Here is a 24266-nt window from a genome sequence, read left to right on the forward strand (position 1 = left end):
GCAGTGCGGGCCAACACACGCCTTCCTGTAGAGACCTTTGTGTGTGGGAAGCCCGGGCGAGGAAGAACGCACCCCCTTCTCACACCTGCCCATCCCCAGTTCTTGCTTTCGCCTGGGGCACTGGGACCAGCGCGAGCCGGCAGCGGCTTTGGGGGAGTCGTGTGTATCCGCGAGCGGGTGTGCGTGAGGAGGAGAGCAAAGACGTGATTACTTCAGAATTTATTTAAGGGCCGGTGGAAACCACTGCAGCAGCTTCCAGGGGAAGCCCTAGTTTCAGAGGAAGAGGAGGTGGCGGCTGCCAAGGAGTGGGTGGGGGGGCGGGGGGGGTGGTGGAGGGACAGGAGGAGAAGCAGCCGCAACAGCACAAGGCAAGTAAGGAGAGAAGCTGCTACAGCATCCGCACCGGCGCCCAGCAGGTTGGTTCTCCGGGCCAACTGACGACAGCAAAGAGGCTTACAAAGAGGCTAGGAGGCGAAGCTGGGTGTAGGGGGGCTGGCTGCTTGCCTTTCTGGAGAAGAAACACCTCTTTTAGGTGAAATAAGACACCCTAGCTTGGAAATAGGCAGGGGGCCAGGAAGGGACCTGCCCTGCTTCTCGAGTCCCTGGGGACTCGCTTCCCTTTAGCTTTCCAACTCCTGGCGGTAGCCACAAACTCCAGAGGGGCTCCGGGTGGGTGACTGGGTGGAGAAATTGCCTTCCAGATAGTCCTCACACCTTTCCCCAAAGCTCAGGTTTCGGGGGCCACACTCTGGGTGGCCCGGTGGCGGAGGGAGAGCAGCGTCGCTTGGTTCAGTTTCTACAAGTCAAACCCAGTTCTCACTTGCCGGCTCCCCGGGTCTCCAGCAGCACGCGGGGAGCTGCGGCTGCTCCGGCAATCGGGCCGCTGCTGCTTTAAGAGCCGCCTCCCCCTCTCCTCCCTTTGACAATGGTCTGAACCGAGCTCTGCTTCCCAAAGCAAAATTTGTAATATGCCATTTTTCCGATGGACGCTTCTCCTTTTGGCTGCTGACGGAGCCGCGGGAAGATGCCGAGCTGCTGCCACGCCACCCAGCCGGGGCACGTTCCAGAGGACGCCGGGGCACCCGACTGTCTAAGCTGCCTTTCTCCTCCCGTTGCTAGGGAAATGGTCCACGAGTGCCGGGTGTGAGCCTCCCCGCTCGTCAAGCCGGAGACTGCGGTTGTCAGTGATCAATTGAAGAAGCAGGACCCGAAATTACAGACATTAGGTACAGAAACTGTATTTGAGTTACACGGTCCCCCCCACCCCGGCTTTATTTTTTTACCCCTTCCCCCACCCACCACCACCACCCCGGCCCCACCCCGCCCCCAGGGAAGATGAGATGCAGATTCCCTCCTTGTCAATCACTGTTCCCTACCTCTTGCTTTCCATCCCCATCCTCTCCCTTCTCCTATTTCTCTACCTTCTCCCTACTTGGATGTCTCCTGTTGGGCAGGATGAACAGTTTTGGTGCAGAAATCACGAAGTCAACTTCTTCAGGGTGGTGGCGGGGGGGTGTGGCTGAGAGAGAACTGTCCAGCCCGCCGTATGGTGTGTGCAGGCTCTTTGGCCAGCTGTAAATGCACTGGGGTAAAGAAAGTGCAAAATACTTCCATTAAAGGGGATAATAATATTTCCTGAGGACAGGGGACTTCAAAGAGTTAACTAGGAGGAGGAATATTCATGTAATGTAATCAGACAATGGCTAGGATTTCTCTCACGGAATTATTCCTTGTGGGTTAACTGAGGTGGAGATAGGTCAGTTCTTAAGACTAAATCTTTGCAGAAGAAACTGACTACAGAGAATAATTACATCTTTTTCTCTAGTAGGATCTAAATCCTAAAGATCTGTTTGAATAAAGTGATTCATTGACAGAAAAAAAGCCTTTTGTAGCACTGTCATATCTGAATAGGTACTGTTTGAACAGCACATATTGCTAACAAACACACTGGATCTTGAAACCCCTTGGGTAATGACTCCAGTGGGCATTCAAAACTTTTATTTTGAAATCTGAGGGATTTAGAAGACAGTCAAGGTTATGTGCTAAGAAAAAAGGGAGTTGGTTTTCCTGGTATAAAATTCTTCAAGCTAAATTTAAGCACTGAGATAATTAAACCAACGAGGTGTTTTGTTTTGTTTTGTTTCTTTTCACAATAAAATAATGTCTCTAACTAGACCTTGAAACTTTCAGTAATTTAATGAACAGGGGGCATCAACATCTAGAAGAGTATAACATAATCCATATATCAATTGACTTTGGGGAGGGGATGACGAAAAGGCAAATAGCAAAGCAAATTGTTAGTATGCCCTTTCTGGTTTTTCAGGAATTATGTGATACACTGCAGTTTTTAATATTGAAAATGATTCTAAAAGTTAAAAGCGGTATATGAAATAGACTAGAGGTTGAATGACCATAGCCTTCTGTACTACGCAAGTTGCTTCAGATTTCATCCATTCTGTAAGAGGGTGTTTGACTCTTACATTGAATACAGATTTTTAATAGCTTTTAATACCTAAAAATGTGCATTGAGGAAATAAGTTATACTATATTTTAAGGAATATACAACTATTTTGTAATTTATATTAGACAGAATCTCAAGATTCTGTTTTATTGCAAGAAACTAAGCTAGCTCATGAAAGTGGCCTTATTTTTTGCAGACAAATTTTTTCCTTCTAATTTTGATGAGAAGACTTTAGATTTACTTATTTGGGTTGACTGTGAGGAAGAAGAAGCATGTATTCATCTTATTTCCTAAGTAACTTTTGCATAGCTTGATTTTTTTTTCAATTAAATTTGAAAAGTTTAGAGCACCCATTGGAATTAAACCTTTAGGCATGGAAGCAGAATGAATCATAAAGGTAAAATATTCTTTCTGCAAAGATGAATGTTGGTCATTTTATAATAGAAATAAATACTTGAATTTGTAATAGTCCTTTATAATTTTACAATCTGTTCTCAGTCAGGTATCCTACTGCACCCCTACAATGGGCTTGCTAAAATAAATGCTTGCATTATTATTCCTACTTTACAGAAGAGAAAACTGAAGTTTGGAGACATGAAGTGATCTGCTCTGGTTCACATGCCTTGGGAGTAGAATTGAATCAAGTTCTTTTGAGTGTAGATTTTCTAAATCCCATCATAGCATCTTTCAACTAACTAAATCAAAGACCAACTTTTATACTGATCTAAGAGCCTGAAGTCTGTGAATGTCTGATGTCTCACGGTGATGACGTTTGTTAGAATTAGGGTAGAATATTCAGAAGAAAACTGTAGCTGAGGTAATCACTACAGTCATGTTTTTCCTTGGAATTTAAAGTTGTTATAGGTAATTCAGAGTAGAGGCGGGCTAATAGCTTTCTTCAGGAAGGATATGATTTAAAATACAGTTCTGAAAATGTTTAACCTTAAATTTAAACCTTGCAAGTGTTTTGGCACAGCTTGTCACTGTGCTACCATTTCCTCTCCCAGTATTTTGTTTTAACCTTAAATGTCAAAAAGAAACACATTGGCTCCTTATAATGATTTCTCAGAATGACACAGCTGTTCAATGTGTGGATTTTATGCATGGCATGTGAACTAATTGCTTTAAATATTTAAATGTGTTGGAACATTTTTTTTTTTGTTTTCCAATTCCTTTTTAATTAATGTAAAGAAAAGTTGTAACAGTTAGAAAAGAGTCTCATTTTTTCCATCTCTGTGATATTGTTTGAATGAAATTCAGGTTAAAAAAAATCAAAAAATATATTTTCATCCATTAAGTGGTTAACAATAATATCAAATGTATGAGTGTGAGTGTGTGCATGTGTGTGTTGTGAGTTTGTGTTTAAATACATCCTATATATCTACTCTGCTCTATATTTTAGGGTTAATACGAAATTGAACAATTCAAGTTCTTGTCTTCAGGGAGCCCAGTGTTTTGAATGATGAGCAATAATTCAAAGCATTACCTTAAATTGTTCTAAAATTTACCACCGCCTTAATTCTTTTGTATAGGCTATCAGTCACAAAATACTTTCCTTTATCTTTTAAAAAGTTTCTCCTGGTTTTCAGTGGGCCCTGACCAAATTATTCACAGATAATTGAATTCTCTCCTCAGTAACCCAATTTATAGCAAGAATCATAAAAAATAATTAACTATTGAGCTGTTAAGTCTTGATATTTTATTTGAAGATATCATCAGAAATATTTTCCCCAAGGACAGGAATATGTAGGCAGAAAAATGAATTGACAATGTATTATAAAACCAAAGAACGCTCCAGGATCAACAGCCAAACCAGCCTTTCTCCACATAAGACTTCTGCAAAACCAAGCCCTCTAATTAACAGCTCCTGGCCTCAGTACAACTGAAATTGAGATGGATTTGATTTTTTTTTAAACATAAGATAGAAAAGAGAAAATAAGATAATTTCTGATTTTAAAAATGCTACACAATAGGTCAATGTTACATCTTAATGTCTGTGTTTTCTATTTTAAATGAATAATTTAAAAATATTCTGAACAGTTCATTTATTTTATGACTGACTCCTGATTAGTAGTTAGGATGTGAAGTTTATACATTAGCTAATGTAATTTATGGCATCTGTTCTGTGGAATATTTGAAAGAGTGTTAGTTTGTATTGTTCGGATGGAAACCAGACAAAGCAGCTCACAGGAAACAAAGGAATAGTGTAATTGGTAGTATAATAACCTAAACAAATTTATGCATCTCAGTCTATTTCATAAAGCATATGTCTAATTCAGTCAGAATCACTTGTCTACTTTGTGTAGACTACTGTAGGAATTCAGGAAGAGAGTATATACAAGTACTGGGTTGGCCAAAATGTTCGTTCGTTTTTTTTCCTTAAGCTGGCTCTAGTAGCAATTAGTTATCTTTGACTTCATTCAAAACAATTTTGTTAGACTGTATGTGGCAGCTGTCATATTAGTGTGCATTTAAAAAAACCTTATCAAAATTGGTGAATTTTTGTGTAGTCATTTTAATATTGAAGATGGAAGGAAAAAAGCAACATTTTTGGCATATTATGCTTTATTATTTCAAGAAAGGTAAAAACACAACCGATATACAAAAAAAAGATTTGTGCAGTGTATGGAGAAGGTGCTGTGACTGATCGAACGTGTCAAAAGTGGTTTGCAACGTTTTGTGCTGGACGTTTCTCACTGGACGATGCACCACGGTCGGGTAGACCAGTTGAAGTTGATAGCGATCAAATCGAGACATTAATTGAGAACAATCAACGTTATACCATGCAGGAGATAGCCGACATACTCAAAATATCCAAATCAAGCGTTGAAAATCATTTTCACCAGCTTGGTTATGTTAATCACTTTGATGTTTGGGTTCCACATAAGTTAAGTGAAAAAAACCTTCTTGACTGCATGCGATTCTCTACTTAAATGTAATGAAAATGTTCCGTTTTTAAAACAAATTATGATGGGCGATGAAAAGTGGATACTGTACAATAATGTGGAATGGAAGAGATTGTGGGGTAAGTGAAATGAACCACCACCAACCACACCAAAGTCCAGTCTTCATCCAAAGAAGGTGATGTTGTGTATCTGGTGGGATTGGAAGGGAGTCCTCTATTATGAGCTTCTTCCAGAAAACCAAATGATTAATTCCAACAAGTACTGCTCCCAATTAGACCAACTGAAAGCAGCACTTGACGAAAAGAGTCCAGAATTAGTCAACAGACAACGCATAATCTTTCAACAGGATAACGCAAGACCGCATGCTTCTTTGATGACCAGGCAAAAACTGTTACAGCTTGGCTGGGAAGTTCTGATTCATCCGCCGTATTCACCAGACGTTGCACCTTCAGATTTCCATTTACTTAGGTCTTTACAAAATTCTCTTAATGGAAAAACATTTCAATTCCCTGGAAGACTGTAAAAGGCACCTGGGGGTTTCCCTGATGGCGCAGTGGTTGAGAGTCTGCCTGCTAATTCAGGGGACACGGGTTCGAGCCCTGGTCTGGGAAGATCCCACATGCCGCGGAGCAACTAGGCCCGTGAGCCACAATTACTGAGTCTGCGCGTCTGGAGCCTGTGCTCCGCAACAAGAGAGGCTGCGATAGTGAGAGGCCCGCACACCGCGATGAAGAGTGGCCCCCGCTTGCTGCAACTGGAGAAAGCCCTCGCACAGAAACAAAGACCCAACACAGCCATAAATAAATAAATAAAATTTAAAAAAAAAATCATTTAAAAGGCACCTGGAACAGTTCTTTGCTCAAAAAGATAAAAAGTTTTGGGAAGATGGAATTATGAAGTTGCCTGAAAAATGGCAGAAGGTAGTGGTACAAAAGGGTAACTACGTTGTTCAATAAAGTTCTTGGTGAAAATGAAAAATGTGTCTTTTATTTTTACTTAAAAACTAAAGGCACTTTTTGGCCAACCCAATAATAAAATGGGAGTTGTAAAGTCAAGAAGCTTTAAGTTAGTTGTATGAAAAAAATTAATTGATAAAATTAAAAAGTAAAAGCTAATTTTTATATAAAATGAATACTCAATTATTTGGGGATTTTCTAAATGACAGAATGAACATTAATTCATTCAATTATTAAATACAAGCATCATTTACTTCCCACCTGTTAAATGCCAGACACTATGCTTGCTGTTAACAACATAATAACGAATAAGGGTAAGATGGAGGTATTAGCTATAAGTGATTTGTAAACTTGCAGGGAAAGAAAGGTGATCAATTAATAAGCTTAGTAACATCTTATTATAAACTGAATTAGGTGGGGTTAATCATGAAAAAAACTTTGAGAAGTAGGTGAAATCAAGCTGTGTTTTGTAGGTAGGAGATATTTAGACTGTCATGAAAAGAGAAAGCATGTTAGATGGAGGAAGTCAGTGAATCATATTTCATTGAAGTCAAAACTTTTAGCATCATTGGAATTGGGGCAGTGGGTAGAGGAGAAATAGACAATTAGGTTGGTGAGTTGCAAAGAGTTTGGAGAGTTGAGGGTCAGGTGGGATTATTGAAAACCATTTTTTTACTAAGACTTCCCTCCCTTTTACTTTTTTTAAGCAATGATGTGTGAAGTGATGCCCACAATTAATGAGGACACCCCAATGAGCCAAAGGGGGTCCCAAAGCAGTGGCTCGGACTCTGACTCCCATTTTGAGCAGCTGATGGTGAATATGCTAGATGAAAGGGATCGTCTTCTAGACACCCTTCGGGAAACCCAAGAAAGCCTCTCACTTGCCCAGCAAAGACTGCAGGATGTCATCTATGACAGAGATTCGCTCCAGAGACAGCTCAATTCAGCCCTGCCACAGGTATGCCTCCTGGGAGCTTCTGTCCTTCCTACTGCAACTGAAAATGTGATAAGACTTAAATAAGCTTTGCTTTATTCTCATTCTTAGAATTACTTTTGCCCTTAGTAGATATGATATGCAAATTTTGGTGAGAAAAACTTAAGAATAGATAATTAATTCACATGCAACCTTGCCTCAAACAAAATTGTGGTACTTCGGTGGTGGGGGATTTGAAACATGAGTTCCTATCTGGTCTTTCTCTTGAAAATTTTATCTGTTTTTTGGTGGAGGTGGAAAATTACCTGTTGATCAGCTTTTAATTACAAGAATGTGGGAAGAGGTTTCTCCTTCTTACTTTTTAAACACTATTATGACATTTGGAAATATGTACTTTACATTTTCAGTTATGTAGTCTGTCTTTGGAAATAATAGTACTTTGGAAGTCTGCTGTCCAATATTTTTTATTTGTCTTTCTTTAATAATGCCTGACACCTGCTTAAAATTCTTGAACTTATTGATGTATTACCCTCTCTTCTGAAAACAACATTTTGACCAGTTTCTTTAAAAAAAAAAAAATTTTGGAAATAGGAGAAAAGGCAAAAGTTCAGCTTTATTCTCACAAACTTAAAATTGTTAGATTTTAACAATTTTATTTTATAAGTAAATATTTATAAAAGAATTATTTTATATGTACTATGTAATAACATGTTATATGCATTATGTATATGTATATGTAATAATAATATTACTATTATATGTAGTAATATTATAAAAAATAACAATGTTATTTTTAATATATTATTGTCATATGTCTTATTTTATAGAAAAAACAACATTTTAAGGATTTTCAGCTAATTTATATACAAATTTAATAATGAGTCAATTCTCTTATTTAAGAATAGCATAATTGTGTTTATTTTAGGTTTGAGAAAAATCATAGAATATGAATGACGTTTTTAATAATCACCCCTCAATAAACTATATTTTTCTTTTAAATACAAGTTTGATTGGCCCTCTACTTAAAAGACAGTATAGCAAATGTTCAAGAGTTGACCTCTCTCCATGAAGTTATGTCTTGTAGGAAATATCTTTTCATAAACATTGAAAATTATATAATCAAAGTTGATAAAATTCTAAACCCAGCCATACTATTAACTTGCAGTATGATGTTGAGATATTCATGACTCTCCGAATAAAAAGGATCACCTAGAATGCTCTGTCACATTCCCATTAGGTAATCCCATAACTCCTGTCCCAGTTCTTTTCATTTTCAGTCTGCCTTGTGTTGAGATGCAATAATATTTCCAATAACTCTAACCTGTTGGTACACTAATTTGTTTAATCACATAGAATATGTTGATTCATTTCAAAAGACAGCTATCATATCTTCACTAAGAATTATATTTTTGAAGCTAGACATTTCAGTCTTCGCAATTGTTCTTCATAAGGTGATTTCTAGAATGATTATCATCATGCTTACTCTCCTCAAAGATTATTTGAGTTGGTTAATGTTGTTAACCAGGATTGGTCTCAGAACCAATCACACTATTCATTACCTTCTGTGACAAGCACAGAATGGGGCAGTCATTTCTCTTTGTGGACAGAGTGTTGCATTAGGAAATATAGGATTGTATTATATTTGGGGGTAAGTTGAGCATACTTTTATTATGTATTAGAACAGCAGAAAACTGAAGTTTATAATTGAGTTGCATAAATGCCATGTATTCCCCAATTTCCCCACACTCTTCTTGAAGTTGACTCTTTGGTCGTAAGTGTAGGACTACACATGTATTCCTCCTACAGTTATCTTTTTATATTTTATTTAAGCCTGATGCTATCAATTTGGGATCTTAACACTATCAAGGTGATTCTAAGAATAATTTGGTTTTTAAATTTTTTTTCTCTGTCTATAAACACATGGTTGACTATTTTATAAGGATGTTGTAAAAATAAAATACTAGAACAAGATATTTGGGAGGAAAGGAGGAAACTGGAAGTGTTTTCATACATAACTATATTGTGTAGATAAATCTCTTCTTAAAAGTACAGGAATGAAAATAGTTTAATTGTAGCATTCAGTTATGTTGAAAATCTAGATTATAATACCATCTAAGTTAAACATTTTTGTATTTTAATTATACTGGTGCACAATCTCTTATCTAAACCCCTTGTGTTTTAGAGTTTCCCCAATTTTCTGTATGTGTACAATGTATACTATGGAACACTCCACTAGCCAGATTCTGGGAAGCACCCTATAATTATACACTTTCATATTTCTGAAGAGAATTCTATGAATATTCCTACTGTGTGGAAAATATAAAGACTATAAATGACCTCATGTTAGTACGGTCTGGTTTTGCCACCAATCAAGTTTGCAATATACTTACAAATAAATATCAGTTTTCAGAGTATTTGAGTTTTGGAATTATAGATTAAGGATTATGAGCCTGTACATTTAGATGGTTATAGTTCCAATCTCTTTTATAAATAGTTTGACACATTTTTTCAATATTTATTTGTATTCTACTATTAGAAATATTTAATACCCCTAGCAATCCACAGGTCCTTAAAGATAGTGATGGTCCTGTCATTTGTTAAAGCAAGTATTTAATAACCTCATCTGTAACTTTAGGGCTATAAGTTTTTTGCAAGTAATAGAGGAATATAAAATTCTTCTTTAATTGGTATCTTTGAATCTTTTAAAATATTTTGTGAGCAATGTACCTGCGCTGTTTGGTGGCATTGCATTTGACATTTACCTGGAAGGAGAAAATGACTCCCATAAATGCGAGTTTTGAGGCAGAAATAAAGTATGTAAAATTGAAAACTACTACAATAACATAAAAGTAAAATTTGTTTTAGCAAACATGGGATAGAATTCAAAGCAGAGTCAAACTTTATGACATATCATGTTTTCAATTGCCTATACAATAGTTTTTAGTTGTTGATGATTTAGTGCTTTGCTTTAGTCATTTTCTCTCCTATAACATTTTTTATGAACACATGCAGCAGTGATTTTAACAATCCTAACCATGAAAAGTATTTTGTAGTCATATTGTTTACTTTTTCATTATGTGATGGAGTGTAACTGTGTTTAACAAGGACTGATAATTCATTCCACATTCTAGGCCTGATGTTTCTAAGCTATACACCGATTTTCTACCTTTCTAATGCACAGATCCATTTAATGTTCCATGGAACCTGAGATTCAACATGCCCAAACTCAGTTATCATCTGCCTGCCACTCGACCAAATCTGCCCTAACTCCTCACCCAGACAGCTGAGAGTCCTCATAGCTGATTGCTTTCTTCCCCATCTCTGAACTGGGCCATACTGTTTTTTTCTCTTAAATAATCCTCAGATATCTCTATTCTTTTCTGTTCTTTGGCACCTGACCCTTAATTTCTTTTTTTTGCTCTATCTCCTAACATTTCCACTTTTGTAAATGTGTCACATTGTTTGCTTGAATAATAGCACACTGCTTGCTGTGTCCTGACAAACATCATGCTATTCCAGTCTTTTTCCTTCAAGCATATTCCTTTCTGCCCATAAGTTCTTCCTCAATATCTTTGTCTGGTTCATTTCTCATCCTAGCCAAGACTTTGTCTGTTCTAGGAAGTCTTCTCTGAATTCCCAAATACATGTCTTCTGTGTTTCTTACCCTTATCATTTTATCATTATATTATCTGTTTATGTGTCTGTTTCCCACCCTAGACTATAAGCTCCTTGAGAACAGGAGTATATCTCAATGACCTACAACCCTCTGGATCAGCAGAGTACCGGGTCCATAGTGAGGGCTTTTAAAGTAAAACTAAACTAAATGTATATGCATTTTGATGTAGAAAGGGGAAAAAAATTGACATAGGAAGATCTGGTTTGTAATGTGTTTCTATCATACATTATCAGCTTGAGTCAGGACTTCAAATTGACATGCTACAAAAAGTGGTTAATAATAATACCTCACAAGGTAGTTTGTGATGATTAAGGAAAGTAATATAAGTAATTGAGGCATTTATTTATGAGGCATTAAATACGGAAATGCTTGCATTTGTTTCATCCAGAATGCTAAAAGATGAACTAATTTCTGCATATGTATGTCAATGAGTATTAGAATAATTTGCTAGGAATACTGATAAAATAAACAGTCTTAAAACATTTTTGAAAACAGAGCAAATATTTACCAATTACTAATATGTTCACTAAGAATATTTAAAGGAGAGGTAAGGGGAGTGAAACTTCCATTGCAAAAAGCCGTTAGATATAAAAGTTTAAAATTTCTTTTCAGCACCTGATATAGCATATATTGAGGGTCTTCTGTGTATTAGTAAATGATTACATATGTTGTAAAGGGGATAGAAAAAAAGGAACATAGTTTGGTTCCCAGAGAACTTAGGAAATAGATATAAATGGATCCAAATTAATATAGTACCAGAAGATTATAGAAGTACTGAAAGTATTTGCACCATAATACTGATATGTTATTAACTACAGAAGGTTTCATGTGGAAAGTGATATTAGAGAGATATTTTTAAGAAACGGTTAGAAAGGGCTAGAGGGTATTTCGCATCAGACAGTACAGTTGTGCAGAGAGGATCCTGCTCAAGGACATGTGGGGGATTAAAATTCAGCCTGTGTTCTGCTTTCCAGGCTAGGCTTGGTGTTCCTAATTTGCATAAAGGAGACAGTTGATCTAGCAGTATACCTGGTTAAAAAGAGAAGAGTAAATAGGAGTTAAATAAGGAGAATAACTAACAGATTGTTTGTTGAAGGGCTGTAGGGTAGGAATGAAGTTTTGTATAGTGACAGTGGAGGATTGCAGCCTGTTCATATGTGTGGTGAAAGCTAAGGACAGACATTTGTATACAGGGTAATCAGTAGAAGTTTGAGTGAACTAGTGACATGATAAGGCAATAATGAAGGAATAATATTCTGCCATTTTGATCTAGGAGAGGTTATATAATACTCATGTATCAGTTATCTATGGCTAAAATAATGCTATGTAACAAACAATGCAAAACCTCATTGTCATGCAAAATAATGGCTTTATGGAATTCAGCTGACCTTGACTTGGATTGATCTTGGCTGGGCTCACTATGCCACTGGCTGGCTGAAAGTTGGCTTAGTCAACTGTATGTTAACTGGCTATCTGATCTAGGATGGCCTTAGCTGCACCAACAGGGGCCCCTCAACTCTATTCGTGTGTCTAATCCTTCAATAGGCTAGTCTTTGCATGTTTTCATGGTGATGGCAAAGGAGTAAGAGCAAAGCAGAAACAAGCAAGTACTTTTAAGCTTCTGCTTGGGTCTTTTTTTCTTTTTTTTTGTAATACCCCTTGGCCAAGCCCAGAGACAGAGTGCAAAGCAATGCAGCATCACATGGCAAAATTACAAAGACAGATGAAACACAGTTACCATCATTTTGGTCATTATTTATGTTAGGAGAGCTTACTGTGATAATATAATAGTTCTGGTGAGGTGTGGGAATTTGAAATAGCATTGTGAACCTTGAAACTAAGAAAGACATGTTAATGTAAAGAATGTTGAGGAGAAAGAATGGACATAGCCAGATAATGAACTAAACGGCCATGACTTTGGACTTAAGTTAGAAGATCTGAATTTGAATTGGAGTTCTTCCACTTATTAGCTGAGATACCATTGGTAAGTAACTTGACTTCTCTGAAACTCTGTTTCCTTAATTGGAAGGAGAGGATGATATCTACCCTAAGAGTAGTTAAAAGGAGGTGTGTGTATGTGCTTCAGAAACCCTAAACATTATAAAATGTCACCTGGTATTTTTCATAAACTGGGATGTGCCAGTATATATTCTGATGAGGAATTAAGTTAAAAGAGGCTACTTGTGGAGAAGAGGGATACATTTATATTTTAACATCTTAAAATACAAAATATTTAAGTGAAACTTACAGGGAGTTACAGAAGTCACTTTTATTCTAGAGGCGCTCTACCTAGGTATCTTTTGGGCTTGCTACTTACTAGCTTAATAACCTTGGTCAAAGTACTTAGTTCAAATAACGATAGAACCTGCCTCATAGGATCATTATGAGAAATAAATGAGCTGGAACATGGCAAATGATCAATTCAGTGCCTTACAGATAGTACATGCTCAATAATGTTACATGCAGCTTTTGATGCTGTTATTATTACCATAGATATTATCATCATTATCCTTAGCCAAACTTAACTGCACAGTTTTACTGGGTAATAATGAACACCAGCACAAGTTGAAAGCACTAAAAATCCTTACTCTCCACAATCTTTATCAAATTTTGTAAGTTCTTTGATTGATCATTCTTTAAGGAAAAAAAAAATCTTAACTACACTCTCTTAAATGGTTTTCCCAAATTCTTCACTTCCTCAATGGCCAGTCTCACATGTCCCTTGATTAAGTCAAACAACACCCTTCCTGTTGTGCTAAGAAGATAACATCTGGATTGAGCTCCTTCCTTTTCAATGAAACCTAATGCCACCACATCACATACACAAGAGTTATAACCCTCGCTCCTGTCAAAAAGAAAGATGCTGCATATTTTGCTACCTCTGATTATAGTTATTCTATTCTTTTTTTTTTTTTTAATTTTTATTTATTTATTTATTTATGACTGTTTTGGGTCTTCGTTTCTGTGCGAGGGCTCTTCTCTAGTTGTGGCAAGTGGGGGCCACTCTTCATCTCGCTGCGCGGGCCTCTCATTATCGCGGCCTCTCTTGTTGCGGAGCACAGGCTCCAGACGTGCAGGCTCAGTAAATGTGGCTCACGGGCTTAGCTGCTCCGTGGCATGTGGGATCTTCCCAGACCAGGGCTCGAACCCATGTCCCCTGCATGGGCAGGCAGATTCTCAACCACTGCGCCACCAGGGAAGCCCAGTTATTCTCTTCTTAATGTGTTTCTCTTTCTTACAGTTAGGTATTTTTCCCCTGGCCAAATGAAATGGTATTCACCTGAAGCCTTTATTTCCTGTTATTTATAACCCTTTATTTGTCTTTCTTTATATCTCTTTTTTTGGTGTGGTCATGCCGTGCGGCATGCAGGATCTTAGTTCCCTCACCAGGGATCGAACCCATGCCTCCTGCAGTGGAAGTGTGGAGTCCTAACCACTGGACCGCCAGGGAAGTCCCTCTCTTTTCTTTTTTTAACCCTTATAATCAGGCTTCTCTCATCACCATTCTCCTAAAACTACACTCCTGTATGCCACCAATGGGTACATGTTTTGCAAATCTAGTGATCCTTTTTCATTCTTCATGTTCCTTGGCATCTTTGTGCCAAGTGATGCTATTATTTCATCTTGAAATTCCCATGTCCTTAATTCTTCATAACCATTCCCCTCATAGGCTACAAGGTATGTTGTTCTTCAGTACTCACTCTTTTCCCACATACCCCCATACACTTATTTATACCCATACTCATCTTTATTTACCTATGTTCTCCAATCTTAAGCATTGCCTTTCTTGTTTAAGACCAATACTTCCCTCCAAATCCTTGATCCCCTCCTTTTCATCTCCTCCTTTGACTTTTTTTATCTCCAGCATCTTCAATTTCTCCCTCTCCCTCTCCCTCTCAACTGGCTTTTTGGTAACATATTCAAATCTATTCCTTAAAAGTAAATGATGGCAAGTACAATACCAATAAAAGAGTTCCTTAACACTGTGTCTCCACTTAGCTACCAATCTATCTTTTCTTTTCCTTTATTTCCCAACTTGTCTATTTTCACTGTCTCAATATCTTCATCTTCTATTCACTTTTTGAGCAACTGCAGTTGGGCTTCTCCTCTAACATCTTGCTAAAAATTACACTACCAGTAACCAATTGATGAATGCAATAGGTTTGTTTTATTAAAATTCACTGCAAAATTTGACACTGTGATTAACTCCCTTCTCAAAAATTACTTCCCAAAACAAAACAATAAAAAAAAAACTATATTACTCTCTTAACTTTTATGACACCACATTGTCTTCATTCTTAAGTCTTTTTGACTTTTTTCTCATAATTTTTTTCTGTGAGCAATTCCTCATCTAGACACTTTTTAAATGTTAAATAATAAATAGAAGATGAATGATAGTAATAGCTAACATTTCTGAACACTCTGCCTATGCCAGGCAATGTTTTTATTAAAGCATCCAGATATTAAAATGGAAGTCTTTCTGTTTGAGGGGAGGCTAAATAAGTGAGGTACAAGACTTTATTTGCAGGATGTGCTAACATATAATCCAACTAATAAATCCAGTGTTAGGTAAAACTCTATTTTAAGACTCTACAAAGGTTGGTAAAGTTAAAAGAGAGACAGAACTGTTTTGCATAGCTGTTGGTCTGCTGTGCATAATCTCCTGCTCCATGTATGAGGCATGGGGTGATTCCTATTCAACTTAGCCAAGTGAGAAGGGCTTCAGGGGAAACATTCTGAGCTTGATGTGTTTCCTCCAGAAGCTGGAGAATATAGAGGCTGAAGTCTAAACGTCACAGCCGTGGCTGGAGATGCCCCTGCCTCTACGGCAGACTGAAGAGTCATTTCTCAGATAAACTGCAGCTCCTCCAATATCAAGACAAAGATTAATTTTTTGAAGAGCAAATGGTTCCCTCAAAAGGGGATATTACTTAGGGTTATCTTTGTGTAAACCCACAGACTGAGTAGACTGTTAGAAGCCCAGGTTTCTAAATGGTGAACAATGAGTAACAAATTGGGAGATTGATTTCAGAGAAGAAACTGAGAGCAAGTCAAGTAAAACTGGGGAAGAACCTACAGAGGGGTTCTTTGAGAAAGCCACGAACACGCCCCAGAAGAAGGCTCAGTGATTGTGTATTTGCCATTCAGAAAGCCCTGATCATAGATGACAACTAGGTCAGCCCATATCACTGTGATCTTTCTCCCCAATTTCCCCTTCCCTGGCCCTGATTCTTAGAAGGGTCAGAAACTGTTGCTATGGGTGGGGGATGTCAGAGTAAAGAGAGACCACCATGCCCTCATCCTCCAATTCAGACCTACTTCAAAGCTTGAAACAAGCCTGAACTACGTGTGAAGGGTGGGGGATGGCACATCTTTAGGTTGGATAGGAGCTCAGAACTAGTATATTATACAGCCTTATATTGAACCAGAACTATGAAATTGTTAGACTGCATAATTTCAGAACAAAAGGACAGATGGTTTATTTTCTAAGCATGAGCAGAAAAGCTAAGACATCTGGCTGAAATTTCATTTGGGGTTAATTTCTTCACATGAGGGAATCAGAGGAGATATAATAGTATTCATTTCTGAAACCAGCTCTTTCATTAAACTGGTTAGATGTATTATCTCAGTTAATCCTCAAAACATTCCAATTGTGGTTGTTATCATTATTCTCATTTTAGAGATGATAAAAAACTGAAACTTACTAGGTTAAGTAACCTGTTCAAACAGAATTTCATTCATGGCTTACTTTTGTTTTATTCTAAGCCATCTTCTTTACTTCATTATGTTCATCTAGATTTAAAGAAGTATTAAACATCTGTAGAAACCTTTAAGAGACATGGGCCACTGAAAGCACTTATCAGGACTACTCCTAAGTTCTAATAAGGAAAATTTTATTAAAATAAAATTATTATTAATGAAATGTGAAATGATTATTAGAGTTGGTATAATTATACTGAATATAATTATTCAAGGATCCCAAATCCTCATATTTATGATACCATGAATTTGCCTTTTTATGTGTCTTTTTTTAATTTAATAAGCAAGACAGTATAGGCTTCAGGGAAAAGTATTTAACTAGAAATTACAATACCTGGATTTCAGTTTCAATTTTGCCAAACCCTGTGACGACAGAAAACCATTGAACTTCTCAGGCTTCTGTTTACTTACATATAAAAGATGGAATTCTAGTACTGTTTAATATGTTGTATACTTTTGCCAATTTCAAATGATTATAAAGGGTATGCACCTTAGCTTTATTTATTCATAGTCATTTAATACAGAATTATTATTTATTCAACAAATATTTTAGGGCCTGCTCTGTGTCAGGTTCTGTGTTTACAGTATACATATATATTTTTTTTTATTTTAAGACCTTGGCCAATTATGGTTTCTAGGAATATGCTGTGGTAATAAGAATACAATGCCTATAATCTACTGAATATTATATTTATTTGTAAATTCTCTGAAACTATTGTTTCTAGTTATTTTATTGCCTTTTATTCTCTACTGTGATGAACCATCCATGTTCCTAGAATAGGCCAGTTTCCTCTTCGGTGTTCTAGATCTCCTCCCCTCTTGCTATTCTAGGATAAAACATTTTCCCTCTTTTTCCTACATCATCAATGTTTCCATCAGTAATGGATTATAACGAATAGCATTAAATATGCTTATACTTCTCCCATTTAAAAAATCTATTAACAACCCTGCTCTACCAAGCTACCACCCCATTTATCTTTCCCTTTACAGCGAAAGTTAAAAATTTTTTTTCCTATACTTGTTCTTTCTAATTTCTCTCCTCTCATTTCTCTTGAATCTATGCCACTCAGGCATTCACTGCATCAACTTCATCTAAAATGCTCTTGCAAACATTATCTATAGCTTCCATGTTGCTAAGTGCAGTGATCAATTCTCAATCTCCGTTCCTGTTTATCATTAGACACTTTTCTTGTACTTTTCTTAATTTGGCTCTAGGACAGCTCACTTGCCTGGTTTTTCTCCTACCTCACTGGTCACTCCTCAGTCTTTATTGTTAGTTACTTCTCATCCTCCTGACTCATTAATTCTTGATTACTCCAGGTCTCAATACCTGTACCTTTTCTCTTTCTATCTCTATTGACACCATTGATGATCTCTTCCATCTCCTGGTTTTAAATACCACCTAAATGTTGATGACTCTGGAATTTATGTTTCTAATCCAGACATTTCCTCTGACCTTCAGACTCATGCTGTCAAATGCAGAAATTTAACATGTCCAAAACTGCGCTCATGACCTTCATTTAGTCTTCTGCATCTCAGTTAATAGCAATGTCAATCTTATGTGGGCTTAGGCCAAAACCTTGGTGTCTTATTTCTTTCACATTCTGTATTCAGTTTAGCAGTTAAGCCTCTCAGTTCTATCTTCAAAGTATGTATAGAATTGAACCACTATAATCACCTCTACAACTACATCTTAAGAGTAAGAGTCACCATCTTTTCCAAGAGATCAGAATTTTGCTAACTGGTCTCCTTGCTTGTATCCATGTACCTTATCAGTTTACTGCAAAAACAACAGCAAGAGAGATCCTGATTCTGATAAAAGGTAAGTCAGATTTTGTTTCACATCCGCTCAAATCTCTGAAATGCTTTTCCATCTCAATGTAAAAGCCCAGGTCTTTAAACTGGTTCAGAGGTCTAACATCTCTGCCTCCTCCTCTTTATCCGTCTGATATCATATCCTGCTATTGTCTAGCTCACTCACTCTACTCCTACCATCCTGATGTTCTTGTTTTTCAACACGTCAGGCATTCAACTGCCTTAGGGACTTTGCCCTGGCTCTTCCCTAGGCCTGGGAAAGTTGCCTCCCCATAAAACCATGTGACTTGCTCCCTCAACTCATTCTGAGCTTTACTCAGCTATCACCTTCTCAGTGAGGCCATGCCTGATCACTCATTTAAAATTATAATAGCCCCCTCCTTAATACTCCCAGTCCTTCTTCTCTGCTTTTACTCCATAGCACTTATAACCATCCAACACAGTGCATATTTTATTTCTTTGTCTTGTTTATTATCTCTTTCTCCCTCACTAGATTCTATTCCATGAAGCCAGGGGATTCTTTTTTACCAGTTCACAGCTGTGCTTTCTGCCTACAACAGTATCTGGCATTTAGTTGTTGTTCAAAAAAACTAAATAATAAAATGAAAGCAAAAATTATTCCTTTGCTTTTTGAACACATTCTCTATATTTTGTACTTATATGGCAAGTCATATAGTCATAAACATGTTAGATAGCATATATTAAATATCTTGATAAAACAAAAGAACAAATACAATTTATAAAGCCTTATGGCTAAAGTGTTTATAATGCTAAAGTCATAGTATATATGAGTCTGGTGTTCATATTACACCTCAAAGCCCCTTCCAGAATGAAGTGAGTTTTATATCAAGAGGTGGTGGCATTTTGAATATTTTACAAATCAGAGCATGGGAGATCAGAATGTAAATGACTTGCTTTGAAGGTATAAATAAGGATATTACTCCAAGTTCTTTTGACTTCAAATTTCATTTCTTTTAACATTTTTCATGCTCTTTTACTAAGGAGTTTACTTCCGAAATTAAGCCAGCTTTCATAAAAGAAATGGTATAAATAGTTTTGTGATGTTACAAAACTACTACCACTGTTTGACATCTATATCTGACTTTCATTTTATGGAAAAACAAAGATAAAAGTAGAATGTTTGAGTTAGTTTTTATTTTTGAAGCAGTTTATTTATTTATTGTTTTGCTTGCTCTCATTCTCATTCTCTAAAAATAAATATTAAGAGAAAAAAGCCATTAGTATTCTCAAGATGAATTTCTTTTTTTTTTTTTTTTTCACACACACACACTGTATTTTATTTTTACAAGAGATAAATAGACTGACACCAAGCATTGTACATGGATGACCACAACAAAAGCAACAATGATTGCAATTACCAAACATGAAACACACTCAAGATGAATTTCTAACCTGAGTTTTCCAATAAATTTTATAATGTACTTTGGTATACTTAATATTAGCACGCATATGATTCATTTGTTTTTTGTTAATCTTTGAAGAGAAAATCTAGATTCAGTAACAAAGACGTTGAAATTCACACTATTTACTTTTTCCTGGATATTTCTCTTCAGAGCCTTATGGCTCAAAGCTAGGTAGCAACCATAAAAATGCTGTAGTTTGGGAAAAGAGAGAGAGTTTAGAACTACAGTTGTGGAATTCTTTTAAAAACATGACTATCACACCCTAGCTAATTATATCATACATCTTTGTATTGACCTCTGCAATTTAATTAGTTTACGAAATAGTAGCTCTGTGTTAGCTTATGCTGCATGGCCCTTAGTAAGCCCTTAAAATTTCTTGTCTGATTATTTAACAGTCTTAAAGATTATGTGATTTAATCTTATTGAAGATTAGCAGGCCAAAGGTACATAGGACTTGAATTTTAAATTATACTTTGTATTCTAAACCAAGTTTTATTTGTGGTTCTAGTGATTTTTTTTTACATAAAAGTCTACTAATTTCCCCCAAACATGACAGAATTTATTGAGTGAGATTCTGAATAATAGGTAATTTCTTTCTTGATCCTTGAATTAGGACACATTTCTCCCAAAATGAAATTTTTAAATTCTTTTTTGCCTCCCATAAAGTGAGATCCCTTATCCTGGAACTTGGAATGGGTACTATGGGAACAAAGTAAATCTCATCTCTCTTGGCTCTTAACCCCTCCTCCCACCCCTCCCAGGAGGTGTTCAAGAGATCAGATCTCAGGTTGCTTTCAAAGGCAGGTATAAGAATTAACAGTTATTCCTCAAGTTTTTTGGCAGAAGATTTCCGCTTTGAAATGCTTCTTTGACTGCAAGCCCATGTTAATTTTGATGTTAGAGGAAATTGTTGAAGAATGGGAATGATTAGAATTTGACACTACATTGTTCTACAGTAAACTAATTTTTCTGGTTATTTTTACCTATGATTCTTTTTATGCCCACTTTTACGGTAAGCTGCTTTAAGATATATATTTTAGCTCAAATTTTTTTCTATTCCTGTTAGAGTTTAGAAAATTCACTTATGTTTTGGTGACTTATAGTAGATTTTTAATTGACTAAGTTAAAAAAATACTGGTTATTAATTTGAAAGTTTTTCATGATGAAGTTCTCACCTAATGATCAATTAATTCCAAATAATGGCAATATTATTTTATCATTGTTAATTTTATATATGGGAAATATTATTTAACAATTCTTATTTAAAATGTCATTTAAAGATTTTATTGCCTGATATATTCTGTCATCAGAATGTGGTCTTATGAACTATATTCAGTCTGTACAAAATATTCCATGGCAGTTTACATTGCTAGAGATAGAAGAAACTTATCTACTAGCATCTTTTTCATAGAAAAGATGTGATTTCTAAAATCACATTTTTAAAAGTAACATTGTTAAGTAAATGTAACTTTTCTTTTAAAAATGTAATTTCTTTTTACAATTCCAAGTCTAAAGTTCTACGTTGGTATAAATCACAAGTTTTAATGACTCCCACTATGATTATAGAGTTCCTATTTCTCTTTACAATTATATTAATTTTTGCATATGTTTTGAAGCTTTTATTAGTTGCATTCAGCTGAATCATTGTTGACTTCATGGCCAGTTTAACCTTATGTCATCATGAAGTGTCCTAGACAGGCCTTTTCTCATAAATTCTATTGTGTCTGATTTTAATAGTATTATAGCAGATTTCTTTTTTGTTAGTGTTTGCACTGTGCATCTTTTTCTATCCTTTTACTTTCAATGTGTCTGTGTCTGTACATGTATCACAAATAGCAAATAGTTTCTGGATTTTATTCTGGATTTTATTTTTATGCAGTCTGTCAATCTTTCTTTTTAAATTATTTGGTCTCTCTATATTTACTGTGATTACCTGTATATTTGTACTTAATCTACTGTCTTACTAAGGACTTTTTATTTTCTCTATATGTTTTGCATTTCTGTTATTAACATTTCATGTCTCCTTTTGAATTGATTAACTATGTTTTTTGATCATTCAATTTCCTCCCTCTGTTACTCTGGCACTTTTACACTCTTGCTTTTCTTCTAATAGTTAATGTATAAATTACAACATCCGTCTTCAGTGTACCAAAGTGTAATGTTTTGTTTTTTTGTTTTGTTTGTTTTGTTTGTTTGTTTTTAATTAATTTTTATTGGAGTATGGTTGCTTTACAATGTTGTGTTAGCCTCCACTGCACAACAAAATGAATCAGCCATACACATACAGATATCCCCTCCCTTTTAGACTTCCCTCCCATTTCCAAAGTGTAATGTTAATGTGTACTTTTCCTACCTTATATTTCCATGCATATGATGTGAAGATATTATTTTGTAGCAGTCTAGAGGCAATATTTCCCTTAGATTTATTTATACATTTACCACTTGTGTTACTAATCACTCTTTCTGGATCTCAGATCTTACATCTGAGGTCATTTTTATTCTACCTGAAGAGCAGCCTTTGATATTTTCTTTAGTGTAGATCTAAAGATAAGTAATTTCTCAGCTTAGGGCTTTCTGAAGATGCCTTTATTTCACCTTTATTCTTGAAGGATGTTTTTGCTGGGTATAGAATTTTAGGTTAGTGGTATTTTCTTTTGGCACTTTTAACATATCATTTTATTCTGAACTTCATTGTTGCTATTGAGAAGGCAGTAGCCAATTTAATTGTTGCCTCCTTGAGAATAACTTGTATGTTTTTCCTTTTGGCTGCTTTAAAGAATGTTTCTTTTTTTTAAGAAGTTTTACTATGATGATCTTACAATAAAATGTATTTATTTTTTCCTGTTTTGTGTTCATAGGTATTACTGACACTGTAACTTAATGCCTTTTATTATTTTGGGAAAATTTTAATTCATTTTTAGAAAGCATTGCTACCGTCAAATTCTGTTTTTCCTTTCATTCTTTTTTTTTTTTTTTTTTAATTTTTATTTATTTATTTACGGCTGTGTTGGGTCTTCATTTCTGTGCAAGGGCTTTCTCTAGTTGTGGCAAGCGGGGGCCACTCTTCATCGCAGTTCGCGGGCCTCTCACTATCGCGGCCTCTCTTGTTGCGGAGCACAGGCTCCAGACACACAGGCTCAGTAGTTGTGGCTCATGGGCCTAGTTGCTCCGCGGCATGTGGGATCTTCCCAGACCAGGGTTCGAACCTGTGTCCCCTGCACTGGCAGGCAGATTCTCAACCACTGCGCTACCAGGGAAGCCCCTTTCCTTTCATTCTTGAATTCTACTTCCCGTATGCTTATTCTTCTCATTTTGTATTCTATGCCTCATATACCCTTTCTTTATTTTCTATCCCTTTGTCTCTTTATGATTTATCAGGAATCTTACTTGTACCTACCTTTTTGATTCACCAGTTTTCTCTGCTGTATCTAATTTGTTGTTGAGCTCGTTTATTTGGTTCTTTATTGTGTTTATTGTCCTTTTCAATTCTACAGTTTCCATTTGTTTTGTCTTTTAATTTTCAGTTTCCTGTGAAAATTTACCATCTTGTCTTTTACCATCTTGAACACTGGAAGTATAGTTATTTTGTCTTTTAGATAACTTCAGTATCTGTAACTCCTATGTCTATTTCTGTTGTTTTCTATTTCTGTTATTGTTCATTCTTATTGTCTTGTCATCTCATATGCATGGTTATTTTTGACTATGTGGCAGTCATTTTATTTGTAAAATTGTTAGTGGAAGTCATTTTGGTTATAGGATTATATTATCTTCCTCTGAAGAAAATATCTATTTATTTTGGCAAGGTGGCTGGGAAAAGTAGCGATCCTTAATCACCTCCATTCAAATAATTTCTGGGAAGATCCTTCATCCAGGAGTTATTCCTTCTAGAGTACAGCCCTTGAGAGTCTCAACTCCAAATGAGGAGGATTCACCAGGGCCATTCTATCTTGTCAGGAATTGACTCCAATTCCTGTCCCTCTAGCCCCATGAAGCTGCCAAATGTGCTGAGCCAGTCCCTCTAAACTTAGGGAAAAAGCAACTAAAGTTCTGAGATCTAGCCTTCTCCTGATCCCAAACTCTCAATTTTTTACTATCTTTCTTATTGTATTAGATCATAAGTGAACCAATTTTTTTTTAATGTGGAACATTTGTAGTTTTTCTTATCAACAAAGCTCGTTCAGCTTGCAGTATGCCATTACTAGAAGCAGAAGGCTATGAGCTTTAATGAGCTCAATAATGTAATTAATTGAAAAGACAGCTTAAAGCAATTTTCTTAAAATAAACATGCCCAGTTCCATGAAAAATAGTAATCAATTATCTTTCTTAATTCATTT

The 24266-nt window shown here is 36.1% G+C and overlaps 1 protein-coding gene across 15 annotated transcripts in view; it reads left to right on the forward strand.

The window, feature by feature from the left end:
- The first annotated feature begins 344 nt into the window (after positions 1-344).
- PPFIA2 (PTPRF interacting protein alpha 2) overlaps positions 345-24266 on the forward strand; it is a 466902-nt gene continuing 442980 nt past the window's right edge. For all 15 annotated transcript variants that reach the window (XM_082418868.1, XM_082418877.1, XM_082418875.1 and 12 more), the window contains exons 1-2: positions 345-1226; positions 7031-7281. In XM_082418868.1, coding sequence (XP_082274994.1) covers positions 7033-7281 — 249 coding nt within the window. In that variant the 5' untranslated portion in view covers positions 345-1226; positions 7031-7032. The remainder of the gene's footprint in view (positions 1227-7030; positions 7282-24266) is intronic.

The sequence above is a fragment of the Balaenoptera physalus genome, assembly GCF_965194825.1.
Source record: "Balaenoptera physalus genome assembly, chromosome: 13".
Classification (NCBI taxonomy): domain Eukaryota; kingdom Metazoa; phylum Chordata; class Mammalia; order Artiodactyla; family Balaenopteridae; genus Balaenoptera; species Balaenoptera physalus.